Source organism: Sceloporus occidentalis, unplaced genomic scaffold (genome assembly GCF_023333645.1).
Source record: "Sceloporus occidentalis isolate IW3139 unplaced genomic scaffold, rSceOcc1.0.p SCAF_2, whole genome shotgun sequence".
Taxonomy (NCBI): Eukaryota; Metazoa; Chordata; class Lepidosauria; order Squamata; family Phrynosomatidae; genus Sceloporus; species Sceloporus occidentalis.
In genome coordinates, this window is record NW_028316982.1 from 247,470,980 (window position 1) to 247,494,465 (window position 23,486).

Below are 23,486 nucleotides of genomic sequence, written 5' to 3' on the forward strand. Positions count from 1 at the left end.
TACACAAACTAGATGATGCAATTAAAACTATCCAGACAACAAGCATAACAAATCAAATTACTTCTCTCTTTCTACATCATTAATACACTTGTTCTTTTTATTTCTTCTCTTTTTTCTCAGTTCAATATATAAATTCCTTATTATTTTAGTATTTTCTATTCCTCTGTCCCCCATTCATTATTCAATATCATTTCCCATTCATATGAGCTCCCATATACATATATGCTATGTATATTATATATAAGATTTACCAGTTTTTAATCTTCTATTCCAAAAATACTTCTCTTCACATATTTGTTTATAATACATCTATAGACTTGACTAATCCAAGTTATACTTATCCACTGATTTATTTCTCTCAAACCAAAAACCTATCTATTTACATAAAATCAAATAACTTAAGCAACCACTCAGTAGTGTCCAGTATTTCCTTTGCTTATTAATTTTATATAGAATTCTTGTCAATATTATCATATATAATAACAACTTGCAATATTTTCTTTGTATCTCTTCCTCAGTTATTCCAAGAAGGTAGATTTTAGGGTCCACCTTTATATTTATGTTCAATATCTTCTTAACTGGTGAATGTATTTGTTTCTAATATTCTTTTGGATTTTCTGAAATCCCACCACATATGGTAGAGAGTACCTTTTTTCCTGACCACTTCCAACATTCTTTTTTTTTATCTTTTTGTATATTTTTGCTATTTTTTTCAGGGTCAACTATCACCTAAATTGTATCTTATAATAATTTTCCTTTACATCCTAAGTTACTGTATGTCTTAATTTTACTTTCTGCATCTTCTCCCATTTTTCAAACTGTATTAGTTGTCCTATGTGTTGGGCAGTTCTTTTGTAATGTGATCGGTTTATTGATGGTACCAAAGGCTGCAAAGGCTCAGCATCAGCATGCAGAATCCACTGGCAAATGACAGGCTTCTAGGGGGCCCCACAGCTGCTTGTGCATCTGGAGTGCAGGTCTCCTCATAATTTGGCATTTGCCAATGCTGACAGAATTGCAAGGCTGGGTGGCAGGATTTTCTGCCATTTAAATTGTACACAGTTGACTTTCCCCCACCATGTATAATCTGGTGGGTAATTAAAACAATTCCCCAGCTGCCTAGCACTTTTATAAATACTGCTCCTGAGCTACCACTATAGCAGGAATGTAGCTACAGCATGGGCAAAATAAGGGCATTACCCCAAATAATATCCCCCCTCCATTAAATCTTCCTTCAGTTCTCCAAATTTCTAGCATTGCAGAAAGTGAGACATTGAAAATTATGAACACTTAGAACACTTCTATTTTGCTGTGATTCCATTCCCTGTGTAACTTTGCCAGCCACCTTTCTTTTAATGCCTGTATTGCTAAATGTTCAATTGAGTTTTAAGCTACTGCAGTGTTTAGCATTTTCCATTCTGTCAGCCTTGTAATTGTATTGTTGTTTTTATCTTGTTATTTTATTGTATATTGTGTTTTTAAATTGTTTTTATTATGCTGTAAACCGCTATGATCCATGGAATAGCGGTATATAAATATTATTATTATTATTATTATTATTATTATTATTATTATTATTATTATTATTATTGCACTAAAGCAAAAATTCATCAGGGAAGGGGCACAATTCCAATGAGAGGCTATGCCCATTTTGCCCTCTCCCTCCCAATAGCTATATCCCTGCACCAAAACCAATATTGCTGCTACTGGGCCACTTGATCACCTTGTCCCCAACACAACATACTTTGTCTGAGGATGTAACCACCAGAATTAAAACAGTGGAACCCATAATTCCAGCTACTTGAATCCTGAGTCCTGTTAGTGCCACAGCTAGGCTGCCTGTCACTGGGTTCCTGTGGAACATGAAAAGCCTGTCAGGAAAAGGGCAGCACAATGTCAAGTTGTACTGGCAAGCCTTACTACATTACAGACTTTAGTCACCTTTTCTCCAGGGTCCTCTCAAACCAAAAATCACCACCAATACCACCATCATAAACAACAATGACGGATGCCATCTCTGCTTTTCTCTTTTCACTTCTCTATAGATTGCATCTGTTACAGACAACTTCCAAAAGTGTTCTCTCTCTTAGAAAAAACAACAAAGAGCCTTCTGGCACCTTGAAGATTAACATGGTTTGGACTCTGTAAACCAGCTATAATGCATGTGATTTATAACGTGGCAATTTCAGCATAAGCATTTTCCCTCTTAAATGCTACACATATAATATGAAACACCTTAGTACTGCAATGTCAGCAGCCAACAATACTTGTACAGCTTTGGCATCTCAAGCCAAGTTTTTCAACACTGCCCTAGCATACTGGTTGGCACAATCCAATATCCCAAATGCTTATTTGTTGGCATATTCATCAAGGCCCATGAGGACAAGAAAATATGCATTGATTCCAGGCCACAACAGTATTTCTGCTACTGTTGGCAGCTGTTGAAATATGGGTACTAATTTTGCCAGTGTCAACAAGGCCCTAAAGGATCATGAATATTAGATGTTATGTTTCATTGAAAGTAATGGAATTAGATCACAGCCACTTTTCATCACAATGAAGCCTGATGGCAATCCCCATCTTCTGCTGACAGTTTTGAAAGCCAACTCAGCCAGCCTAGGGCTACAATCCACCAGGAATTCCTCCTACGCAAGCCCCACCATCAGAAATGGGAATTGCACAAAAGCATAGCTTATGCCCCAGATGAATAACTGCCAAGTTCTTCATTAGCTCCTTGCACATTAATATATTCCGGGCTGAGGGGAGCTTCTGTAGTTCAATATGACGTTAAAATTCTCATGAGAACCAATTGCAAAATTAACACAGGAAGGGCAAATGCCAGCTCAAATGTTCAAATCTAACAAGTTTCCAAATCCATTTCTTTGGTATAAGAAGCCAGCGTCATGCCTAGCATTATAGAATGTAAACATTTGCTCTTCAATTTAAAAAAAACTAAATAAAAAACTTTCAAAAGCCTTAATACTGGCCTGTTTATAATGCAATAATGGCCTCTTAAAAGAATAAAACTGCAGGCCCCATTTATTACATTAAAATTTCCAAGTCCTCTTGGGTAGCAATCCTCTCACAATTCTGGGAGTAAGCGGCATTGAAAACAATGAGTAGAGGTATGTATAGGACTGCACTGTTGTTGGACTATAGTGTGGACCTGAACTCTCCCATCCCCTATAGTCAGGGGCCCATTCATACTATACAAATATAGTACTATGATTTCATTTCAGTTGCCATGGTTCACTCCTATACAATGCTGGGACTGGGAGTGGAGGGAATATTTAGAATTTTCAGCCAGGAAGCACTAATGTTTCATCAAACTACAAACACTAGGTTTCTACAGGAAGTTGCCATAGCTATGGATCATAGTGCTACAATTGTTTAGTGTGAACAGTCCCATTGTATTTCATCCAGTATCGGTTTGTAGTGATTTCTAGTATATAAAAATGTATCAGTGACTGAGTTTGCATTTCTATACATTATGGAATCTGGGGGGTAGGGGTAGATTATATCATTGTCCTTGCTAATCAAAAAAATCCCAGCACTCCAACTCTTTGAGCCTGGCTATGGGGTGGGAGAGTGGGGGGAGAATGAGGGCTCTGCCCCCCCCCAAAAAAAATTCTGCCCTTCCAATGAAATTTCCCAAATTTCTAGCATTGCAGAGAGTGAGGCGCTGAAATTCAATCACATCTATCAATCACACAACTCTTAGATTTGCTATAGTTTGGGAACTGAAGGAAAAATAATTGGGAAGAGAGGCAGAATTATTTTGGAAAACAATGATCAAAGACTTTGTGCAGCACAACCTCTCATGCCCTTAAAAAACAAAACTGATATACAACAATGGGATGCTTCAAGTCTGGATACATAAATGTCAGGGGAAAGGGGACCCCTTAATCCTTTTACCTCTGGTAGGACAGTACAGAACATATAAAGGCATATTACTGATTTCCAAAGTCAGGCTGGTCCATGCCATAATACTTCCAATTCCATTTATGGTTGCAAAAGTTGGATACTAAATAAAACTACAGGTGCTGGATTACAAATACAATGGACTGCCCAAAAGAGAAATAAATGGATTCACAAGCAAATCAATTCTGAACCCTCATCAGAGCCAAAATGACTCAACTGAGACTATCATACTTGGGACATATAAGGGAAGAAGTGGAAGGCAACAGGAAAAGAAGAAAACTGAATTACAGTTAAATTGGCTTAATAAGGGAAGCCAAGATACCTACATGTGCAAGACCTTAGCAGGGCTGTTGATAACGGATGACTTGGTGATCTCTTATTCATAGGGTTACTATAATTCAAACTCAGCCTAACAACACTTAAGAATAAAGGATGGTACATGTGTTGTATTGCTTAGCAAAGACCAATTCTCTACACAATGGCTGTCAGTGGACAATCTCTCTTTGTCCTCCAGATACTCCCTGTGGACATGAAAACTGTCCTCTCTGAAGCCTCCAGGAGAGCAATTCACCTTTTAGATAATTTGCATGAGTCCCTACACTGCTTGACATTTTTAAATGCTGCTCTCCACCTTTTTTTTTCCTTTGCAACTACAAGTTGACTTTTAACCCAGCGAGTCCCAGGGGGAAAAACTGATTCCCAAACACACCACACCTGTCCACCACAGTCTGCTTGGAGGGTTGCCTGCTTCAAGTGGAGTTTAAAATTAAAGAGTCATGGGGGGAAAGGATGGGCTGTGAGGCTGCCCATCCACAGTACTATTAGAATCAGCAGATCACAGTCTTTCCCACTATGATGAGATACATTCCATTTTTATGCTAAAAACACACCAATTATCAACATTTGCATCTAAACATATAAATGAGTACATACAAATCTGCATGCTTTTTTCTTTGTCTTGGCTGGTTGTGCATTTTTGTCTTTCCCCCCTCTTTGCTTATTCCTACTACCCTAACTCCCTATTACCAAAGAAGTATCTGGTTAGTACTTGCATAGGAGGCTGCCACTGAATACTAGGTGCTGTAGGCTATAGTTCAGAAGAAGGAACTGGCAGTCACCTCTGAGTATTCCTTGACTAAGAAAACTATATAAAATTCATGGGGTTGATAGGTGATTTGAAGGCATATACACACACATGTAATTTCTGAGGCTAAAAATAGCCAAAGGGTTAGATGGTTTATTGTCACAAGCACAAAGCAAAGGACTTGCATTCAGGTCCTTCCCTCTCTACTGTATCTCACATTGCAGCTCTAAAAGCAAATTCTATCACAGGACTATCAGTAAGAATAGAAACCACACTGGAAGAAATAGACCACTGCTTTGGTGACATCTTGGATTCAACTTTAAGACACATGATCCTAAGAACAACAGTTACCAACATTTGTCTCATTGCCTTTCCAAGGATTATCCTGCACTAGGATTGGATAGTCATTCCAATCTGCAAATTCCAAATATTGCTATCGTTTGCAGGGGGAAAGTAAACTGCATAAGCCACCAAAGCCAAGGCCTTGTTACCCTGTTTGATAATCTGATCATGATCAAAAAGGTCTTAATTGGGAGAAGAAGAATAATTAAGGGGTGGTCTGCACCCGCCCCTTTCCCCGGTGTATCGGGGCCTCAGCGGTCAGAACAGCAGCCGCTGAGGCCCTGATTTGCCGCTTTTCAGGCTGCAGGGAAGCAGCAAAACGCCACTTCCCCGCAGCCTGAAAAGGGGTGTCCCTGGAGCTTCAAGCCCCAAGGACACCCCGCAGCGGCGGGGAGAAGAGAAAGGGGCCGCTTGGCCCCTTTCTCTTTTAGTCCGCTGGGTGCAGCCGTCTGAAGGCTGCGCCCAGCGGACTAAACCAGGAAGGAGCTCCAAAACGGAGCTCCTTCCTGCTCTGTGTTCAGGGCGCACTAAGCGCCCTGGCGTGGAGCAAGGACATCACGTCCGCGCCGCCCTGTCTAGAGGCGGTGCGGCCGTGACGTCCTCACGGCAGCGGCCGTATGGAAGGGCCGCTGCCGTTTAGTGCGTAACGAGCACGCACTAGGGTTAGGGCAGTGCGGAAGCACCGCCATTTTGTAACCCTAGTGCATGCTCATCACGCACTAAAGTGCCGGTTTGTAACCAGCCTAAGTGCAGCACTGAGTCCACACCACTCTCCACTGTTCCATAATTTATCCATGGACTACCATCTGAGAACCTCTGCACTATACAGCTTCTATATAGCCACTCTAGGGGTGTACCTACAGGGGTGGGGAATCAAGGCATTGCCCCCCAGATACGATTTCTGCCCCTGCTCATGAAATTTTCCTTCAGTCCCAAAATTTCTAGCAGTGCAAAAACTTAAAATGTCAGTTGATCATTTTGAAATACACTTTAGGCAACCAAAGAAAATTGGGAGATAAAATTACTAAGGGAATGCAAACACAACAAGTTTAAGAACTGTAGGGTGAATGATTTTCAGTGTCTCACTCTCTGCAATGGTAAAAATTGGGGGACTGAAAGAAAATGTCATGGTGATGCCCTCACACACACACCCTGTAGCTACACTCCTGCTGCACAAAGAGCTGCCTAGAGTGCCTTTTGAGACTCAAAGGCAGAATATAAACAGACAATAAACAAATACATTTCTTCTTGATTGCCAATCCATAAACAGCCATTGCTTTCCTAACAGTGTTGTTCAAGAATTTGCAATTAGGATGGCCAATGAGGTGGCAAAAAACAAAGCACTAGTGATGTTTGCTTGCATACTTGTGTGTGATGGCTAACGTGTATTTATGAACCATCACACAACTAACAATTGTTAGTTTTCATATCTCCCAGGCAAAACACAGTACAGTTGTTTTTCTTGTTGTTATGTGCCTTCAAGTTGACTCCAGATTCTGATGACCTCATCACAGGGTTTTCTCTGCAAGATTTATTCAGAGGAGGCTTGCCACTGCCTTTCTCTAAGGATGGGAGAGTATAGTTTGCCCAGAATCGACCCGTAGGTTTTCATGGATTCAGACATTGGTTTCTCCAAGTCCTAGTCCAAAATTTTAACCACTTCACCACACTATCTCCACCATACACATATACTCAAAGGCAATTCAGCTCAGAGGGGATTTGTTGTTGTATGCCTTCAAGTCGTTTCCAACTTATGCTGACCCTAAGGCGACCCTATCATGTGGTTTTCTTTGCAAGTTTTGTTCAGAGGGAGTTCTGACATTGCCATCCTCTGTGGTTGAGAGACTGTGTGACTTGCCCAGGGTCACCCAGTGGGTTTATATGGCTGATCCAGGATTCAAACCCTGGTCTCCAGAGTCCAAGGTTCAAACCACTACACCATGCTGGCTCTCCTGCCAGATAAATGTGGTTCTATACAATCATTAAATGCAATGCCATCAAAGTAGTGTCCTTACAAAGTAATCCTAAAGAATCCCAAACCAAACATAGCATCACTGCAGAACATCCTACTACCGCTAGATAAACTCTGTGTAAATGCAGTCTTCTCCGCTATACTGTTTAAGTACTACTCACATTCTAAGTAGTTTATTATAATGTATCTGAAGGTGCCAACACAGTCCATTTTTCACATGAACAGCATCCTTCTACCATTTTAACATGCTGTGAATGGAGTGTTGCCACAAAGATCATGAAACATTTTATTTGACCAACAATGGTTCCCATTCCTATCTATATACATCTTACCTGCCATCTCTACACCATTGTGTTGAGTCACTTCCTTCCCTCTGAGAGATTAAAATATTATTTAGCCCAGTTCAGGAGATGATTTTGTTTGTTTGTTTGTTTGTAGTATTTACACCTTGCCTTCCAGCTGAAATGGCTCCCAGAGCATCTTACAAATTGATAATTTGATGCTCCCTTACCCTCTGCCTTACAATCTAAGCCTCTCTTAGTTCTTCCTCTGGCTCTTCCACTCCATCACTGACTAATTCAAGATGTGCTGCGTCCCTATCTGTGCATCATTATAGAACTACAGTACCCCTCTAAACTTACCTTCTCCACAACTGAAAATGCTCTCCATGCAGAGATTATTTCTATCTTCCAAAGGTGCAAATAGTTACCCTGGTCAGCCTGTTCCAGGTCCCAGAGTTTCTCCCATGAGTCTCCAAGGTTCCACATTTTTTTAAAAATGGAGAAAAATGGAGAATCGAGCTTTCAAAGGCATTCAGAGGGTGTAATGCTTGGATAAAACAAAGTGCACTGTATACATTGTTTTGGTCTCCAAACATGAGACTTTTCCTGAAACCAGAAATAACTTTCCAATCACTTCCAGTTTTCTTAGAAACTGGAGGTGGGACCCACAGCAGCATGGGAAATGGGGAAGTTGTGGCCCTGCTATATACACCTGAATATCACCTGGATATATTTCTAGGGTGGTAAACCTTACTTCTATCTAGGGCTGCACTGCCTCAGGGGAAGGGTTGCCAAATCTCTGGACTTGATTATCCAGCTTTCATGGGTTATCTTCAGGTGGGAGATGAGGGTGCAAATTCTGCAGTTTAAGTGGGCTCAGCTCCAGGAAAGAGGGAAGAGCTGTATGTAAATTTCCAGCTCTTGTTGCAAGGCTGAATTAATTTGTTGCTGCAACTAATAAACTGTCACCTGGCAGTCTATGTATTTACTTAGCTTTCTCCTTTCCTCCCAGTCATTGTAGTACCAGGGCTCACCCTCCGCTCTGCTCTGCATCCACTTTCTGGCAAGAAGCAAGTAAACTAGGTTAAATGTTACTTATTCCATCCCTCTAAGTAAGTGAAAAGGAATAACAAGGAAGATCAAAATTTCACTTTGATCTAAGAACAGCCCATCTGGTTAAAAAAATTCTGTCTTAATTTCCAAACCAGAACATGCATTCTGGGTCGGTGAATATTTGAATGACAACTTATGAGCAGCTGTGAGTGGTACTTAATGACATCAGCAAGGATCTTCCCTAGTCTCAGGTTTGGACCTGGAAAACCCAGGGTCTGGGATGATTCTGAACTGGCAGTCCTACTGATGGGTCATATGTTGTGAGTTCTATACCAGTAATGAGCTGAGTTACTCAGTTTCTTCCTTTCTTTCTCTCCATCGTCTTTTTGAAATTAGGCCAATGACTGCAGGCAATTAGACTGTATGTTATACACTCATGATTTGGACACAATAATCATAACAGTTTAACTCAATTAAAGTATACTGAGGCCAACATTTCTCAAAATGTAAGGAACTTACCGAGCCATATAGTTCCCCTTTCTCATTCATTCCAAGATAAAGTCCACTGTCTACCCCTCGAATGCTGACCAGGCCCACTGCTATACTGATAAATTCCAGGATACCTGCAGAATACATAAAACAAAATATATTGTTTCCATTCACCAATTCAGTGCTTCTGGGATTGCCTTTTAATTTATTCAGAGGCATTATTAAAATGGCAGCTGTTTTCAACCAGATGGAAGAATTCCAGCAGATGAGTAATTGTTAGAGATAGAGGCATCCTTAGCACATAAAAGACAACTGTACAAAGATTCTTCCTGACATTATGCATTGTAGACAGCTTATGGCTGCCAAGCTCATCCCCTTTCCGAAAGGGTAACTGATTCTGAAAAAAGTTTCATAAGCCTTTCTGATTGAGTATCATACCAGATCCAATGTTTCAAGGAGTCCTTTGACACAGTGAGACATACAGAACATTTGATAACATTATTTACAGACTGGTGTTTTTAAAAGATACAGTATTCATTTTATAGGCCGTGAAAGGTTATTTTGCATCTGTTGAAGCAGAACTCAACAATGAACTCATAACTATAACTGAGGACACAAGGTGGAAGGGCTGGAAACAAGGTGGAAACAAGGGAGAGGGCCTTCTCAATGACTGCTCCCAAACTTTTGAACTCTCACCCTCAGGAAGCTAGGATAGCTCCCTCCTTGTTCTCCTTCTACCAGCAAGTAAAGACATTCTCATTCCATCAGGCTTTTAGAAACTGACTGTGATGGGTTTTGAAAGGAGTGCTGTGCTGTTTTGTTGATTTTTAATATGGCCATTTAATGAATTTTAATGGTTTTTATTTTAGAAATAGTTTAACCATTTTTAAAATAACTTTCATATTTATATTTTACTGATGTTTTTGTATAGTTTTTAATCTGTGTTGTTTTTAGTTCTATTACTGGGGGGAAAGTGGGGCGTGCATAAATAAATAAATAATATGTCAGTGACTGTAGGTGGCTTCTGTGTGAGTGGGGTGGTGAATCTGCCAGAGGTTTAAATTTGGATGTTAAAGGATCCTCTCCCCAAATGGGTTCAGCACTTTGGACAGCTCCAGGGATGTAGCCATAGGGGTGGGGGAGAAAAGAAAAGCACTGGCCCAGCAAACAAGAATTTGGCAACCCCAAATGAAATGTTCCATCAGTATGCAAATTTCTGGCAATGCAGTAATTCAACTGCAGTTCAGCATTTGGAAATCCAAAGAAAACAGGCATCCAGGCAAGCAAAAGTTACCCAGGGAATGCAAACAGAGCTAAAATAAGAATTCTAGGTGTGAACAATTTTCAGTGTCTCACTCTCCGAAATACTAGAAATTTGGGGCATGAAGGACAGTTTCATTCAGGTGTTGAATTCTTATTTGAAGAGGCAATGCTCTCATTTTGTTATACCCTCCTGTAGCTACACCACTGGATAGCACCATTAAAATTCATACTTAAACCCAGAGTCGATTTTCAGCTCCTACCATCATTGGACTCAGCAGCCACAACTATAGTCCAAAACAAACTTCAGAAATAATCCAGTCTGAGACTGCTTTAATGCTAGGGAATTCTGGGAACTGTAGTTTTCTGAGACATTTAGCCTTCTCTGTCAGAGAGCTCTGGTGCCACAATAAACTCCAATTCCCAGGATTCGCAAGCATTAACCCAGGGCAGTTAAAGTGGTCTCAAACTGTTTTAAACGGAGTTCATTCATGTTCTAATTGGACTAATAATTCTGCCTGTGAACACACTTTGTTAAACAAATCTCCAGAAATATTTTTTCTTTCAAGTATCACTGAAGGAAGTGCAATAGATTTTATTTACAGAATTATAGTTGGCCCTACATATCTACTGATTGTGAATTCATGGATTCAACCATCTACACCTTGAAAAAAAAATTTTTTTAATCCAAATAACCAAACCTTGATTTTGTAATTTTATATAAGTGACACAATTACAAAGCCATTCGATATAATGGGACTTTGGTATCCATGGAGCTTTGTATTCATGGGGGTCCTGAAATCAAACTCTAGTGGATGCCAAGGGCTCACAGTACTATAAGAAGGATGGCCTCAGGTATAGAGGAAGCCCTAAGCAAAGTGTCCTCCTCTGGTTTAAGAGTAAAAAGTCAATAATAACAAGTAGGTAACAAGTATTATAGATAAGCAATACTTGTTTATGGGGAGGGGGTCATGACTTTTTCAATTACTTTTTCAAAAAGTAAAATCAATAGTTTTGTTGTTATTCCCCCCCCCCCAAGAAAATAACACACTACATGTAGTATTGTTACTTCTAACACATTACTTCAAAACTCTGAATAATGCACTTGAAAAGTAAAAATCACAATGGTCCAGACTAGTAGACCTACCAGTCTGCAAAGAACTAATCAGCTGTTTGAACCGAATGACTAAATCTCAATTTCTGTTTATACCATAGCCCTACTAGAAGCACTTATAGACTACAACAGCCTTTCAGAACCTGATGATGGTGGTGGTATTGGTATTCAGCATCAGCTATAATCACAATGGTGTACTGTGTTCATGTGACTAACAGAAAAACAATTACACAGGTACTGGAACAATTCATTTAGTATCTTTAGACATACAATCACTGTCTTAAAGCAATTGTAACCCAGAAACAATCTCTTACTTTTATAAATTTGGTGTTTCTCATGCCATTATAAAAGTGGTTTGGGAATGAACTTGCTTTTCCAATTTCAGCTGAATATGCTGCCCTTTGTCAATCATCTCAAAGTTTTAGAAAATGCTGTCAGCCCTGTAGTCAGCTCCATCAGGGCTAGCCTGAAGGAAGAGACTCCTCCCTCCATAACTGTCATCTTCCGGCCTGCGAAGGAGTTGACCAGGCAGGCCCAGATCCATCAGGGCTAGCCTGAAGAAGAAGAGCCCTCCCTCCAGTCCATCTGCCTTGGTCCAGGCCTCGGTGGGAGAGAAGAATGCTGGACCTGATCCCCTCCCCCCTCACCATTTCCTTCTCCTTTTGTGTCATGTCTTTTTAGATTGTAAGCCTGAGGGCAGGGAACCGTCTATTATCCCCTCTGTTGTAAGCCGCCCAGATTCCCAGTGATTGGGCGGCATATAAATAAATCCTAGTAGTAGTAGTAGTAGTAGTTCTTTTTTTTTCCTGAGCAGACTGCCTTTCTGCACTGGAGAAGCCTGTGAAGCCATCACTGACCCTACTGTTAGGTAAAGGAGACATGTTTGTTTGTTTGTTTGTTGGAAATTACTGTATTTTATTGATTGTATTTGTATGTTGGGGGGTTGAGAACCCACCTCAATCCATAGGAAGAGGCGGAGCAATATAAATAAAAATTTTATTTTATTATTATTTAAGTGCCTCAGGAGCAAAGGGTGTGTACCAAGTGGCCTGCTTCATTCCCCTTAAAGTAGCCTTGTTTCCTCAACTGTGGTGCAGGATGTTAAAGTCAGAGTCAACCACCAATCTGGCAACACTTTTTTTTTGGGGGGGGGGAACCAAGAGCAAGGTGCCATTTTATCTTTTACCTCAGGCAGCCAAATATCCCAAACAAGCCCTGTGAGCAACCTATTCCCACAATCTCTTAAAGCATTTTAAAGTGAAGCAGATGAATGCCACAGTCCATTTCTGCCAAAAAGTAGGTGTTTGAGGAAAAGTTGTGTCATCCCCTCTTTAGGGTGTCACCTGGTGCAGTCCCCATAGTGACGCCATTGGGCCAAGGCTACTCCCATTATTGGCCATGTAAGGACTAGGGACAAAGAGCCATTTAAAAAAAAAACAGGTAATAGAACTCCCATTAGCAACAGAAAAGTAACTTCTCTTGAGAGCCAGATGTCCCTGTCCTGTGCAAAGCTAGCTGCTCCTTTCTTAGGCAGAGAACATTGAATTTCTCAAGGAGTCTCTGTATGTTACATCTGGGGGAGGGGGGAATTAGGTGCTGTATAGGTAAAACTTGCCAAATTATAGTTCCAAGTTATAGTCCAATGAAAAAGTTTTACCTTTCTTGAAGGTAGAAAACCTCAAAGAGTTAAGTCCCCAGTCACTTGTTTAAAATTCTGCTGTTGTAGTTAAATTTGGTATCTTGAAATCCAGGGTAAAATAATCATGAATAGATGTGTTAGCCACATAGCAAAATACAACAAAATACAAAATCTGAGTTCTCCAGCTAAGTGATACCAAAAAAGGGGGATTATTTTAAAAGTGAGAATAACCATCTATTTGATTTATAGATCATCTAAATTTTAGTCATGATTCTGCCCTGATACTGCCATAGGATCACCATAAGATTCAAACTGCTCCTCTGATAAATCTAGTTGCTGTGTTGTTAGGCAATGATTTCCCATAAAGGAGGTTGCAAGAGATTTGAATGGAGGCCAATAGACTCCCAGTGTTATATAACTCAGCATGCAGGCAACATCAGGTATATTATATATTAGCCATTTACTGTGAACATTATCTAGAACACCTTTTGAGATTTCCATTTTTCCCAATCAGACTGGCATGAAATCTGACTTTGTAACGCTAATTTCCCTCAAGATACTTTAAATTAAATGTAGTTATTCAAGACCATAACTACATTGGCCCTTCCAGCCAGAAAAAGTTAGGCAATGTTCCTTGATCAAAGGTAACAATTTTCATAAGTGAACATAATAAAACTTTGATAAAGTATGACTCAGTGCAAGGCATTATGGAAGAACCACTTCTTTTCTCATCAAAATGGGGATGAGGATTTAAAAAGGAACATTTGTAGTTTTAACTGGGGTGGCTATACAAACAGTACACAAGCAGAGTATTTCTGCAACTATTGTAAATAAGGTAGTGACCTAAATACTCTTTGAAAAGATAGCAACAGAAGTATCGGTAACTTGCCTGTTCACCAGAGACAAGTAACAGCTGCTTCTTGGTAAGCATCCAGTGGTGCATTGGAGCCAGGGCTCACAGGCAGTGATGCATTCAAGTCTTTTATTTGAGCCTTGAATCTCAATTCTGGGAACCATCTTGAACAGAAAAGAAGGGGGTAAGGCATATTTCTTGGAGAGTAACAGCAAATGTGCTAGTCAATGGGCTTGATGTGGGGGTTGAAGTCTGCTCAGCAGCCTATCCCCACTGCACATCAGAGGAGGCTTCTTACATTTTTAAAGCCTCAAGCCCACTGCCTAACACATTTGTTGTTATCCTCTGAGAATCATGCCCTACACTCTGGGAGTGGATCTTGCCTGCTGCTTGAAGCGGATGATAGCAGCAAGTTAGTCGCTAAAAATATACAAGTCATAATTTGAGCTGAGTCAGTGCATCATTTATTGCTGAGTCAAGTCCAAGTCAAGTCATTAAAGTGACTTGAGTCCAACTTGAGTCTGAGTCAACTGGCTCAAGTCTACATCACTGTTCATAGGTTCAGAATGCTATGACTTGTGGATTAATAGAGATGATGATATAATTTGCCACCCTATCCCCATAATTCATTTCCCTCTGAACATAGTTGCAATTCATACAGTAGGCTGAGGGAGGGATTTTCCCAACAACATGTTATTATGACTGTTCTTATTATTGGGCAAAGCATTGGAGACAGCTTGGTCTTAAATAGGCAGTTAGAAACTATTAACTTTACAAAAGACAGTGCCTAACAAAGACAAAAACTGCTACAATTAGTTTGTTGTTATTTGAATTTTTTAAAACACATTTGGGAGTTTGGCTATGTGGACTGTTAATGTATTCATTCAATCAATCAATTTATGCCCCCTTTTCTCCCAGGATGAGACCAAGGTGGCATACAAAAATTTTAAGATAAAAATTTAGCTAAAAACTTATTTTACAAAAGTTAAAAAGCAATTAAATAACAATTCTGTTAAAAGGCACATGGTTAACACAGTTTAAAATACATTTGAAACATAATTTAAAAGATACAAAAAAAGAGCATATCACTTTTAAACATTGTACTACCATATGTTTAAATGAGCTGCACATAAAAAATTGCCATTACCCCATTTTGTGGGCACCAAAGTGGCAATGTATGTTGCTAAACAGCACTGTCCAACCATGATCAATTTTCACTATATCTTGAAGGCAGACTGAGAGTTTCAAGAGCTGCTGCAGCCTTAGAAAAGAACCGAGAAAGCATCCTAGCCAGCAAACTCTGTGGCTATAAAACACATATGTGTGTGTGGGGGGGGGGGGGGGATAGAAGAGTGGACTTGTTGCAACAGTGGTGATGATGCTACTCCCAGTTTTATAGCTGCTCATCTTTCAGCTGCTTTAGATTTTATGACAACCACCCAGGTGCTGCCCCATTACACCAGAAAATTTACAATACACCAGAAAAACTGCTATATAACCTGCTAACAAAATCCACAGAAGAGCAAAAAACAAAGCATGTTTTTTAAAAAGCCTAGGCTGTTTTATTTTGAGTGTGAGCTCAAAGAAGGAGTAGATGCACCTCTTGCTGGCACATTTGATGCTTTTAAAAAAATTCAAGCTCTTGCTATCTTGTTTATGAAGGATATATGATAAAAACTAAGACATTATCAAAAAGAAACCAAGTTACATTTTCAGCCACCTGCATTGGCCATATTCAATTTGTTATTGTTTGTTGTTGTTGTGTGCATTCTAATTGTTTCTAGCTCATGGCAACTCATGGTGACCATGTTCATGTTCTACCTGCCAATTATGTAGCATCTAAAGAGGAGGAACCTGACAGGAAAAAAGGGGGTAACCTTAAATCAGGATCAGAAACAGGAAGAAGAAAATATAATCATGTTATGGAGCTGCCACTGCTATTTTTGGAGCCATGGTTGCTGATCCTACATGTCCAAAAGAGAAAGCGAATTTACATGGCCACACTCACGCATAAAGTAGGAGGTTATCCAAGGTAGTATGATCTGGAAATTAAGGGAGAGGATCTCTTAGGAAAGGTGTGGGCAGTCAAAGAAGGTCTATGGGCCATATTTGCCCCATTTTTGTTCAATCTAGACCACTGTGGCTCATACTGCATGAGTCACTGTTTCAGTCCTTTTTCAGGTGTAAAAACTGAGATATAAAATATCTGGAAATTTTGAAACCATAGAAAAAGGAAAAGTATTCAAGCAGAATGTTTCTGTAATTAAGGGGGGAAAACAGATTTTTTTGGAAAAGTTTTACAAACTCCCCCTTTGCTGATTAAAAGTCACTTGAATATTTTAGGTACAAAAATGCATTATGTATAACTGAACTCAGTGTAAAAGTTTCATGTTGATATAGTAAAGATACCATTTATTTAGAAAATAATTACAACTTGAATTTATTTTTTAAACATATTATTATTGCAAGTGGGGTTAAAGGGTTCTGAATGGTAAGGAACATCTGAGTTGTAAGTAACTTCTTTGCTTTTGCCAGTTTGTAAGGAGTAAGCAAAAAAAAAAAGGGGGGGGTGAGAGAACACTAATAAAAACAAAAGGGACCACCAACTGAAGTAAAACAAAGAAAAATATTTTGTCTACTCTATACTTCCATATTGCCAAGCAGATATAAAGCACTCATTCCTATAAAAAGTACTGATCAAAGAAAACCAAGACTTGAAATTACAATGATGTGAGATACTGTACATAATCTTCCATAAAAGTCAAGCTGCTACATAGTTTTTAGAAATTATGTGGGAGGAATAAATATATAAATCCCGTTATCTTTAGTCATCATTCTAAAAGAAAATATTCCATAATCATTTTTTTCAGAGAAAAGTGACTTCAGAAAAAAAGGGGGGGAACATTGCCCCCTGAATTTGTCAGTTCCCCCCCTGACCTTCACAACTCTATATGGAGGGTCTCAAAAGGCATTTTAATAGAAAACTCTACCACCTAGAGGCCTTTGGTGAGAAATTTCTCCTGGGTTTCAGAAACCTCCAAAGTTTTGATGAAGGTATCTTGAAAGGTTGGGCAAGAACTACACAGAGGTCTCATGCAACCTGCAGGCTACACACAATTCCCATCCTATCGGGGGGGGAGGGGGGAGCAAAACCTAGGCTCCCTTGCCATTTCTAAAATCAACCATATTGACTTATGGTGACTCCATGAATTTCACAGAGTTTTCTTAAGCAAGGTGGGTTTGCTCGTTCCTCTGAAATACTGTATAGTCTAAAGCACCTGGTCTTCATTGGCAATCTCCCATTCAAATACTAACCATGGCTGAATCTGCCTAGCTTCCAAGATCAAACTGGGTCTGATTCCTTTTGTTGTTGTGTGCAATTATTTCTGACTTGCAGGGTTGTCTTGGCAAGATTTGTTCAGAGAGGGTTTGCTGAGGTTCATATTAGGCTGAAAGAGTGGGATTTGCCCAAGGTTACTCTGGGTTTCCATAATTGAGGGGGGATTCAAACCCTGGTCTCCAGAGTCATAGCACAATGTTCAAACCAATATATCACAAAGATACCCACGTACAAGCTGTAGCCACCTCCACACAGCAAAATGGTGAGTGTCTGGGTAGCTAGCCCTCAAGTTAGTCTTAACCAAGGGCATCCATGGGGGGGGGGGGGGGATGGGGTAGTCAGACCACACCAAGTGACACTCTGAGGGGGGCAGGTGAACACCCAGTGGGGGCAGTCAGCCCCCTCCATCCTAAGAGACCCCTCCCCCATTCAACCATGTCTGCCAGTCAGGACACCTCTACTGTCCATCGGCTGTAGCCAATGCTGCTGCCCAGCAGCTCCATGTGCATATGGCAGGGCTACTGGCTGAGTGAGGGAAAGGCTGCCAGGTGGCAGCAGTATCCCACCCTCCACCACCACCACCCCCGTGACCTGTGGCTGCTTTCCAGGTCTGCTAGTCAGGCAGGAAAATGAGTCACCCCTCTTTCCTGTTCACTGGTTCACTGAGCATCTCTGCCAGATGCAGAAAAGGCTGTGGGGTGGCAAGACAGCCCAACCCCACCAGTGGCTGGTGGGAAAGGGCTGTCTTACGGGTCTGGCAGGTCTGCTAACCAGGTAGGAAAGCAAGTTGCCTCTCTCTCCTGACTGACCATCAGCAATGCCAGACCCAAAAAAGGGTGTCAAATGGTAGCAGCAGTCCACCCCCACCATGGCAGAGGTAACTGGGCTGGTGGAGGGGGTGGCTGAGGGGGGTAAGCCAGACAGCCTGGGGGCAACAACACGAGTTACTGCACTGGGGTGATGCCATTGGTCTTAAGGCTGAAAATCTTTTAGAAGCGTTGGAATCCCTTCTTTGGTTTTTGAGATACTCTTTTAAATTTGTTGTTTGAAATCAAAACACAAACAACAAAACAAGCTTCATTTATATACCACTTCATACCGCCTAAGCAGTATCTAAGCTGTTTACAACTGTAAGCTAATTTGCCCCCAACAATCTGGGACCTGCTCGGAAGGATGCAAGCCTGAGTTGAGCTTGAACCCTTTTGCTGGTCTTGAACTCACAACCTTATGGTTTTGAGTGAGTGGCTGCAGTACAGGCATTTAACCACTGCGCCACCAGGGCTTCTTGCATAAACCATTACCGTACATAAAATTGAAAGAAGACAGGAGAGCTGACTTTGCTTTCTGAAAGAAATCCTGGCTTTCCATTAGACACCCAATGAGGAAAAGAATCTACTATGAATACTAATACAGTACTGTGATTTTATAAGTTAAGTGCATCTTATATACATGTGTAAATAAACTTTGTATCACAGAAACTGCAAGTCTCCAGTGACCTCTTTCTAAGAAAAAATGAACTCTGGCTAGGTGCTGGAGCTCCTAAAACTCCTCACTGTTCACAAAGATGGAGGTTGTACATTTATAATAATACTTTCTAAAAAGTAATTAACAGTCTCATTGAGTCTCATGAATTTTCTGGGTAAACATGGTTAAAGTGAAGCCACATAATCTGATATAGGCTGCAATCCTAAATGCACTTAAATAGTAAAGCCTACATAACATAGTGAGAATCACTTCCAAGTTCACATGGCTAGGATTTGCATTGTTAATTCAGTTTTAATGTAACTTTTGCAATGTTATTTTAAACTGGCAATATGAAATAAATCTTGAGGATGGGATGATTTAAAAAATCTAAATACATCTAAAATTATTTAATCTTTCCCTTTTGTTCTCCACTTTAGGAATATTCTCCTTTATAAAATGAGATTATGGCGGGTTACATGTGCCCTTTGCGCTTAATGTGCCCTTTGCACAGAGCAGGAAGGAGCTCCGTTTCGGATCTCCTTCCTGGTTTGCGTCGCTGGTTGCAGCCTTCAGACGGCTGTGCCCAGCAACGCAAGGGAGAAAGGGCCAAGCAGCCCCTTTCTCCTCCTCCCCGCCGCCGCGGTGTGTCCTTGGGGCTTGAAGCCCCAAGGACACCCTTTTCCAGGCTGCGGGGAAGCGGCCCTTTGCCGCTTCCCCGCAGCCTGCAAAGCGGCGGATCGGGGCCTCGGAGGCTGCCGGTCTGGCAGCTGAGGCCCCTATACACCGGGGAAAGGCGCGCCTACAGGCCGCCCCAAAGGGGCGGTCTGTAACATGCCTATGACCCTCCATTGATCAGGAATATTAATCTGATTTTTCCGTGTATGTTATTACTTTTAAAATTAACTCAAACTCCAAAACTGATGCAAGAGAATTGAAGGTCCAGAGTTCACACTAGAGAAAAAGATTATCTGTTGTCATTATTTTAAAGAACAAAGTACTCTTGCTGCAGAAAACTCAGACAAAACAAATTCAGGTCTTCTGGGAAGAAAGGAACAAGCAAAGAAGAAATGCAGGAGCCATGAGCTGATGTAGAACTAGGACCAGAATTGTGATGTCTTGACTAGATAAAACACATTAGACCCTGCTTTCCACATTGTGCAGATAGCATAAAAGATTAGAAAGCCATCCTTGCTGAGTCCTTGAAGCGAGGAGAACATCTCCATCTAGTAAAAACAGCCAGTTCAGCAAAGGAGTGAAAAGGGGAGAGAATTTCCTTTTATCCCTACTGATCACAGCAAGGTCACACTCCTTTATCCTAATCATGCACCAGGTCCTTTTCATCACATCTGATAGATTACCAACAACACAAGCCCATGCATGTTAATTGAATGGTAACATTGATCACAGTGGGACTTACTTCTCTACGTGCTTTGCAATCCTCAACACACTTATCTTGAAGTGAATCCCATTGAATTCAGTGTCATTTACTGCTCATAAGACATGCTTGGGTTGCACTGAAAAATAATGTAGATGAAACTAACACCAAAAGGAAATACTGTTGAGTCTGTTGGAGCAAAAGAGTCCTGTTGCATTTCAAAGACTAACCAATTTATTACAATACAAGGGTTAGTCTTTAAAGAGGAGGGAGGCCCATTGGATTCCCCGAGTAAAGTCCAATGGGCCTCCCTCCTCTTCACTGGCAAGGGGATTGGCTAACTCGGGGCTTTTCTGTTTTTTATTGAACTTGTACTGTATTGATGCTTTTATTGTATTGTTTTAATGTGTTGTTAACCGCCCTGATCTGTTGGAAGGGCGGTATATAAATAAAAATTTTATTTATTATTATTATTTATATGAAATAAGCCCGAAAAACCCACAAAAAAACTATGATATGAAATTCTTTGCGTATTTTATGAAACACTTTGAACACTTGAAATCTGCTATCTAAACACTACTGGTTGTATTAGTTACACAAAATTTGCACAAATATCCCCAGTACAAGTTGCTGTTGTTCTTGTGTGCCTTCAAATCATTTCTGACTTATGGTTACCCTAAGGTGCACTTATCACAGGGTTTTCTTGGTAAGATTTGTTCAGAAGGGGCTTGCCTTTGCCTTCCTCTGAGTCTGAGTGTGTGTGACTGGCCCACGGTCACCTAGTGGGTTTCCATGCCCAACTGGGGAATCAAACCCTGGTCTCGAGATTTCTAGTCTAATGCTCAGATCACTACACCATACTAGCTCTTCTTGGGATAAATTACTCATGATTAAAATATACTGATCTCAGTAGGATGCTTTGCTGTCTTCTGCTTCATCTAATCCAATAACAATAATCACACTGCCTGCAATATCTACCTACACTAGCTGGATACATTGAACTTAACACAGTTCTCAGCTACTTTATTATGTCACAGCAAAAACATTCAAGGACATGCTCCAGTAACATAGACTCAAAAATATTTGTGAAGCAGCCCACTCATACTGTTCAGTTTTAGGGAAAGCCTAATTATGCATCCCCAGTCAGTTGGAAAGAAAATAACCTGCCAATCACTGCTGTGAACCTATTTTGCCTCATCAGCCAGGGAAGCATGTTTCTCAAGGCCCTCAGAGATGCTGCTACACACCTCCTAAAAACAGCTGGCAAAGGAATGGAATGTGAGGAGCAGAGCTTACTGCAATTCATCTGCAGCAATTCTGGAAAAGCTCAGATGTGTTGCAGCTGCAGCAGCCCTCAGCTTTTCTCCCAGCCTTTGCAACAATTCTACTGCTGCATCATCACCTACGTGCAGAGAGAGCTGGAGTCACAAAGCTACTCATGGAAGGTCACTGACTGCAGAAGAATCTAGAAAGGGGGAAAAGGGGTGTGTGTGCATGCTCATGTGTGTGTTTGTGTGCATTTACATTGCCCTTTCTTAACAGCCCATTCAATTGACTCCCTTCCTTCCAGGGATTTTCCCAGCTGAAGCAGGTAAAGCAATCCCTCTGAAGCTAATGGGATGCCCACATTCAGTTCCTCTTATTTAAGCAAATTATAACTGCATAATAAAAGACATACATACACATCTCATTTTTAGTGCTCAACATTAGGAGAGACAGATATAAATGTTAATGCAGGGGTTATAGCAAATATCTTTAATGTCACTAGCATCCTATCTTTCCTCCAAGGAGATAAAGGCAGCATATATGATATCCACTCCCTTATCTTCAGAACAAACCTGTGAGGTAGGTTAAGGCCAGAGATTATAACCTGCCCAAGGGCATGCAGTGAACTTCATGATCAAGTGGGGATTTGAACAAGACTGCACCAGTCTGTCTAGCTATACACCACACTGGCTTCCACATACTGCTTGCTTTCACATGTGCACACACCCCTGAAAGTGGTAGGTGATTGAAGGCAGTTCTGTTAGATTTAATAGAGAGGTAATATGTGGGCTGGATCTGGCAGGCTGAGAACTGAAGGAAACAATGTTAGCCCCCTGCCCTTGCGTATAACTATGAGTTGCAGTGCTTTTCTTTGAGGTAAAGAGAAAAGTGTGTTGTACATCCAATAACTGATGCAACGAAGGCAAAACCTATCACTTTCAGGGGTGTGTGCATGCATGAAAGCAAGCAATGTGTAGCAAGACAATGTGGGGTATAGGATGATGAGAAATTGTATCTGGAAAGCACTACACTGGAGAAGGCTGCGACTACCAAATTAGATTAGAACAAGGATGGAAATTATGCAGCCCTCCAGATTTGTTGGACTGCATCTCCCAGCACACCAAGCAAGCACAGTCAACTGCAGCCCAATACTATCTGGGGGAATTATGTGTTTCTTACCCCTGGATCAGAGATTTGAAACAGCTCTGCTGGAGCTACAGAATCACTAGGATTCTCAACAGCAACAACAACAACAATAAAAAATGTACTTTGTATCCCACCTCTTCAAGCAGATCCATATACATAAATGGGAATTATGAGGAATGACTGTTTGGGACGCTGGTACACCACAAAGAAGTTCCCAAAAATGTTTAATAACCATTTATGAGTGGGCAACTGGTGCTGACTGTAACTCCAAACATTTTTACTCATTTTTGACAGAGATAAGACATAATGGAAACAGTAATTCCACAACATCTGGAGGGTTTCTGTTTTTCCTCTCCATGTATTAAATGGGGAACTAACAGAAGAGAGTTGTTATAGTGTAACATATATGTGGGCAACTGTGGCCCTACAGGCGTTATTTGGCTGCAACACCCATCAGCACCAGGCAGTAGAGCCAATGGGGATATATTCAGGAAGTGGTAGCCAAGTCTACTGCAATGGCTTAGTAGTTAAGACACCAGTTCTGATGATTGGAAGATGGGAAAGTTGGCAGTTTGAGGCCCAGGTGCTGCATGATGGGGTGAGCTCTTGTCACTAGTCCCAGCTTCTGCCAACCTAGTAAGTCGAAAGCACACAAATGCAAGTAGATAGATAGGTACCACTTTCGTGGGAAGGTAACAGCGTTTGGTGGAGACATGATGGCCACATGACCACCAAAGCAGTCCTCTGACAATGCTGGCTCTTCAGATTAGAAACGGAGATGAGCACCGCCCCCTACAGCTGGTTCTGTCTAGACATTCATGTCAAGGGACTACCTTTGCCTTTAGTAGCCAAATCAAGTAAAAACTCCCCTGCTGTAGTACATAGAG

At 40.9% G+C, this 23,486-nt stretch overlaps 1 protein-coding gene across 1 annotated transcript in view; it reads right to left on the reverse strand.

Moving 5' to 3' along the window:
• The window catches only part of LOC149319937 (fibroblast growth factor 9), a 54,298-nt gene that overhangs the window by 23,407 nt on the left and 7,405 nt on the right, over nt 1-23,486 (reverse strand). Inside the window, exon 2 of the mRNA XM_089512618.1 lies at nt 9,173-9,276. Coding sequence (XP_089368744.1) covers nt 9,173-9,276 — 104 coding nt within the window. The remainder of the gene's footprint in view (nt 1-9,172; nt 9,277-23,486) is intronic.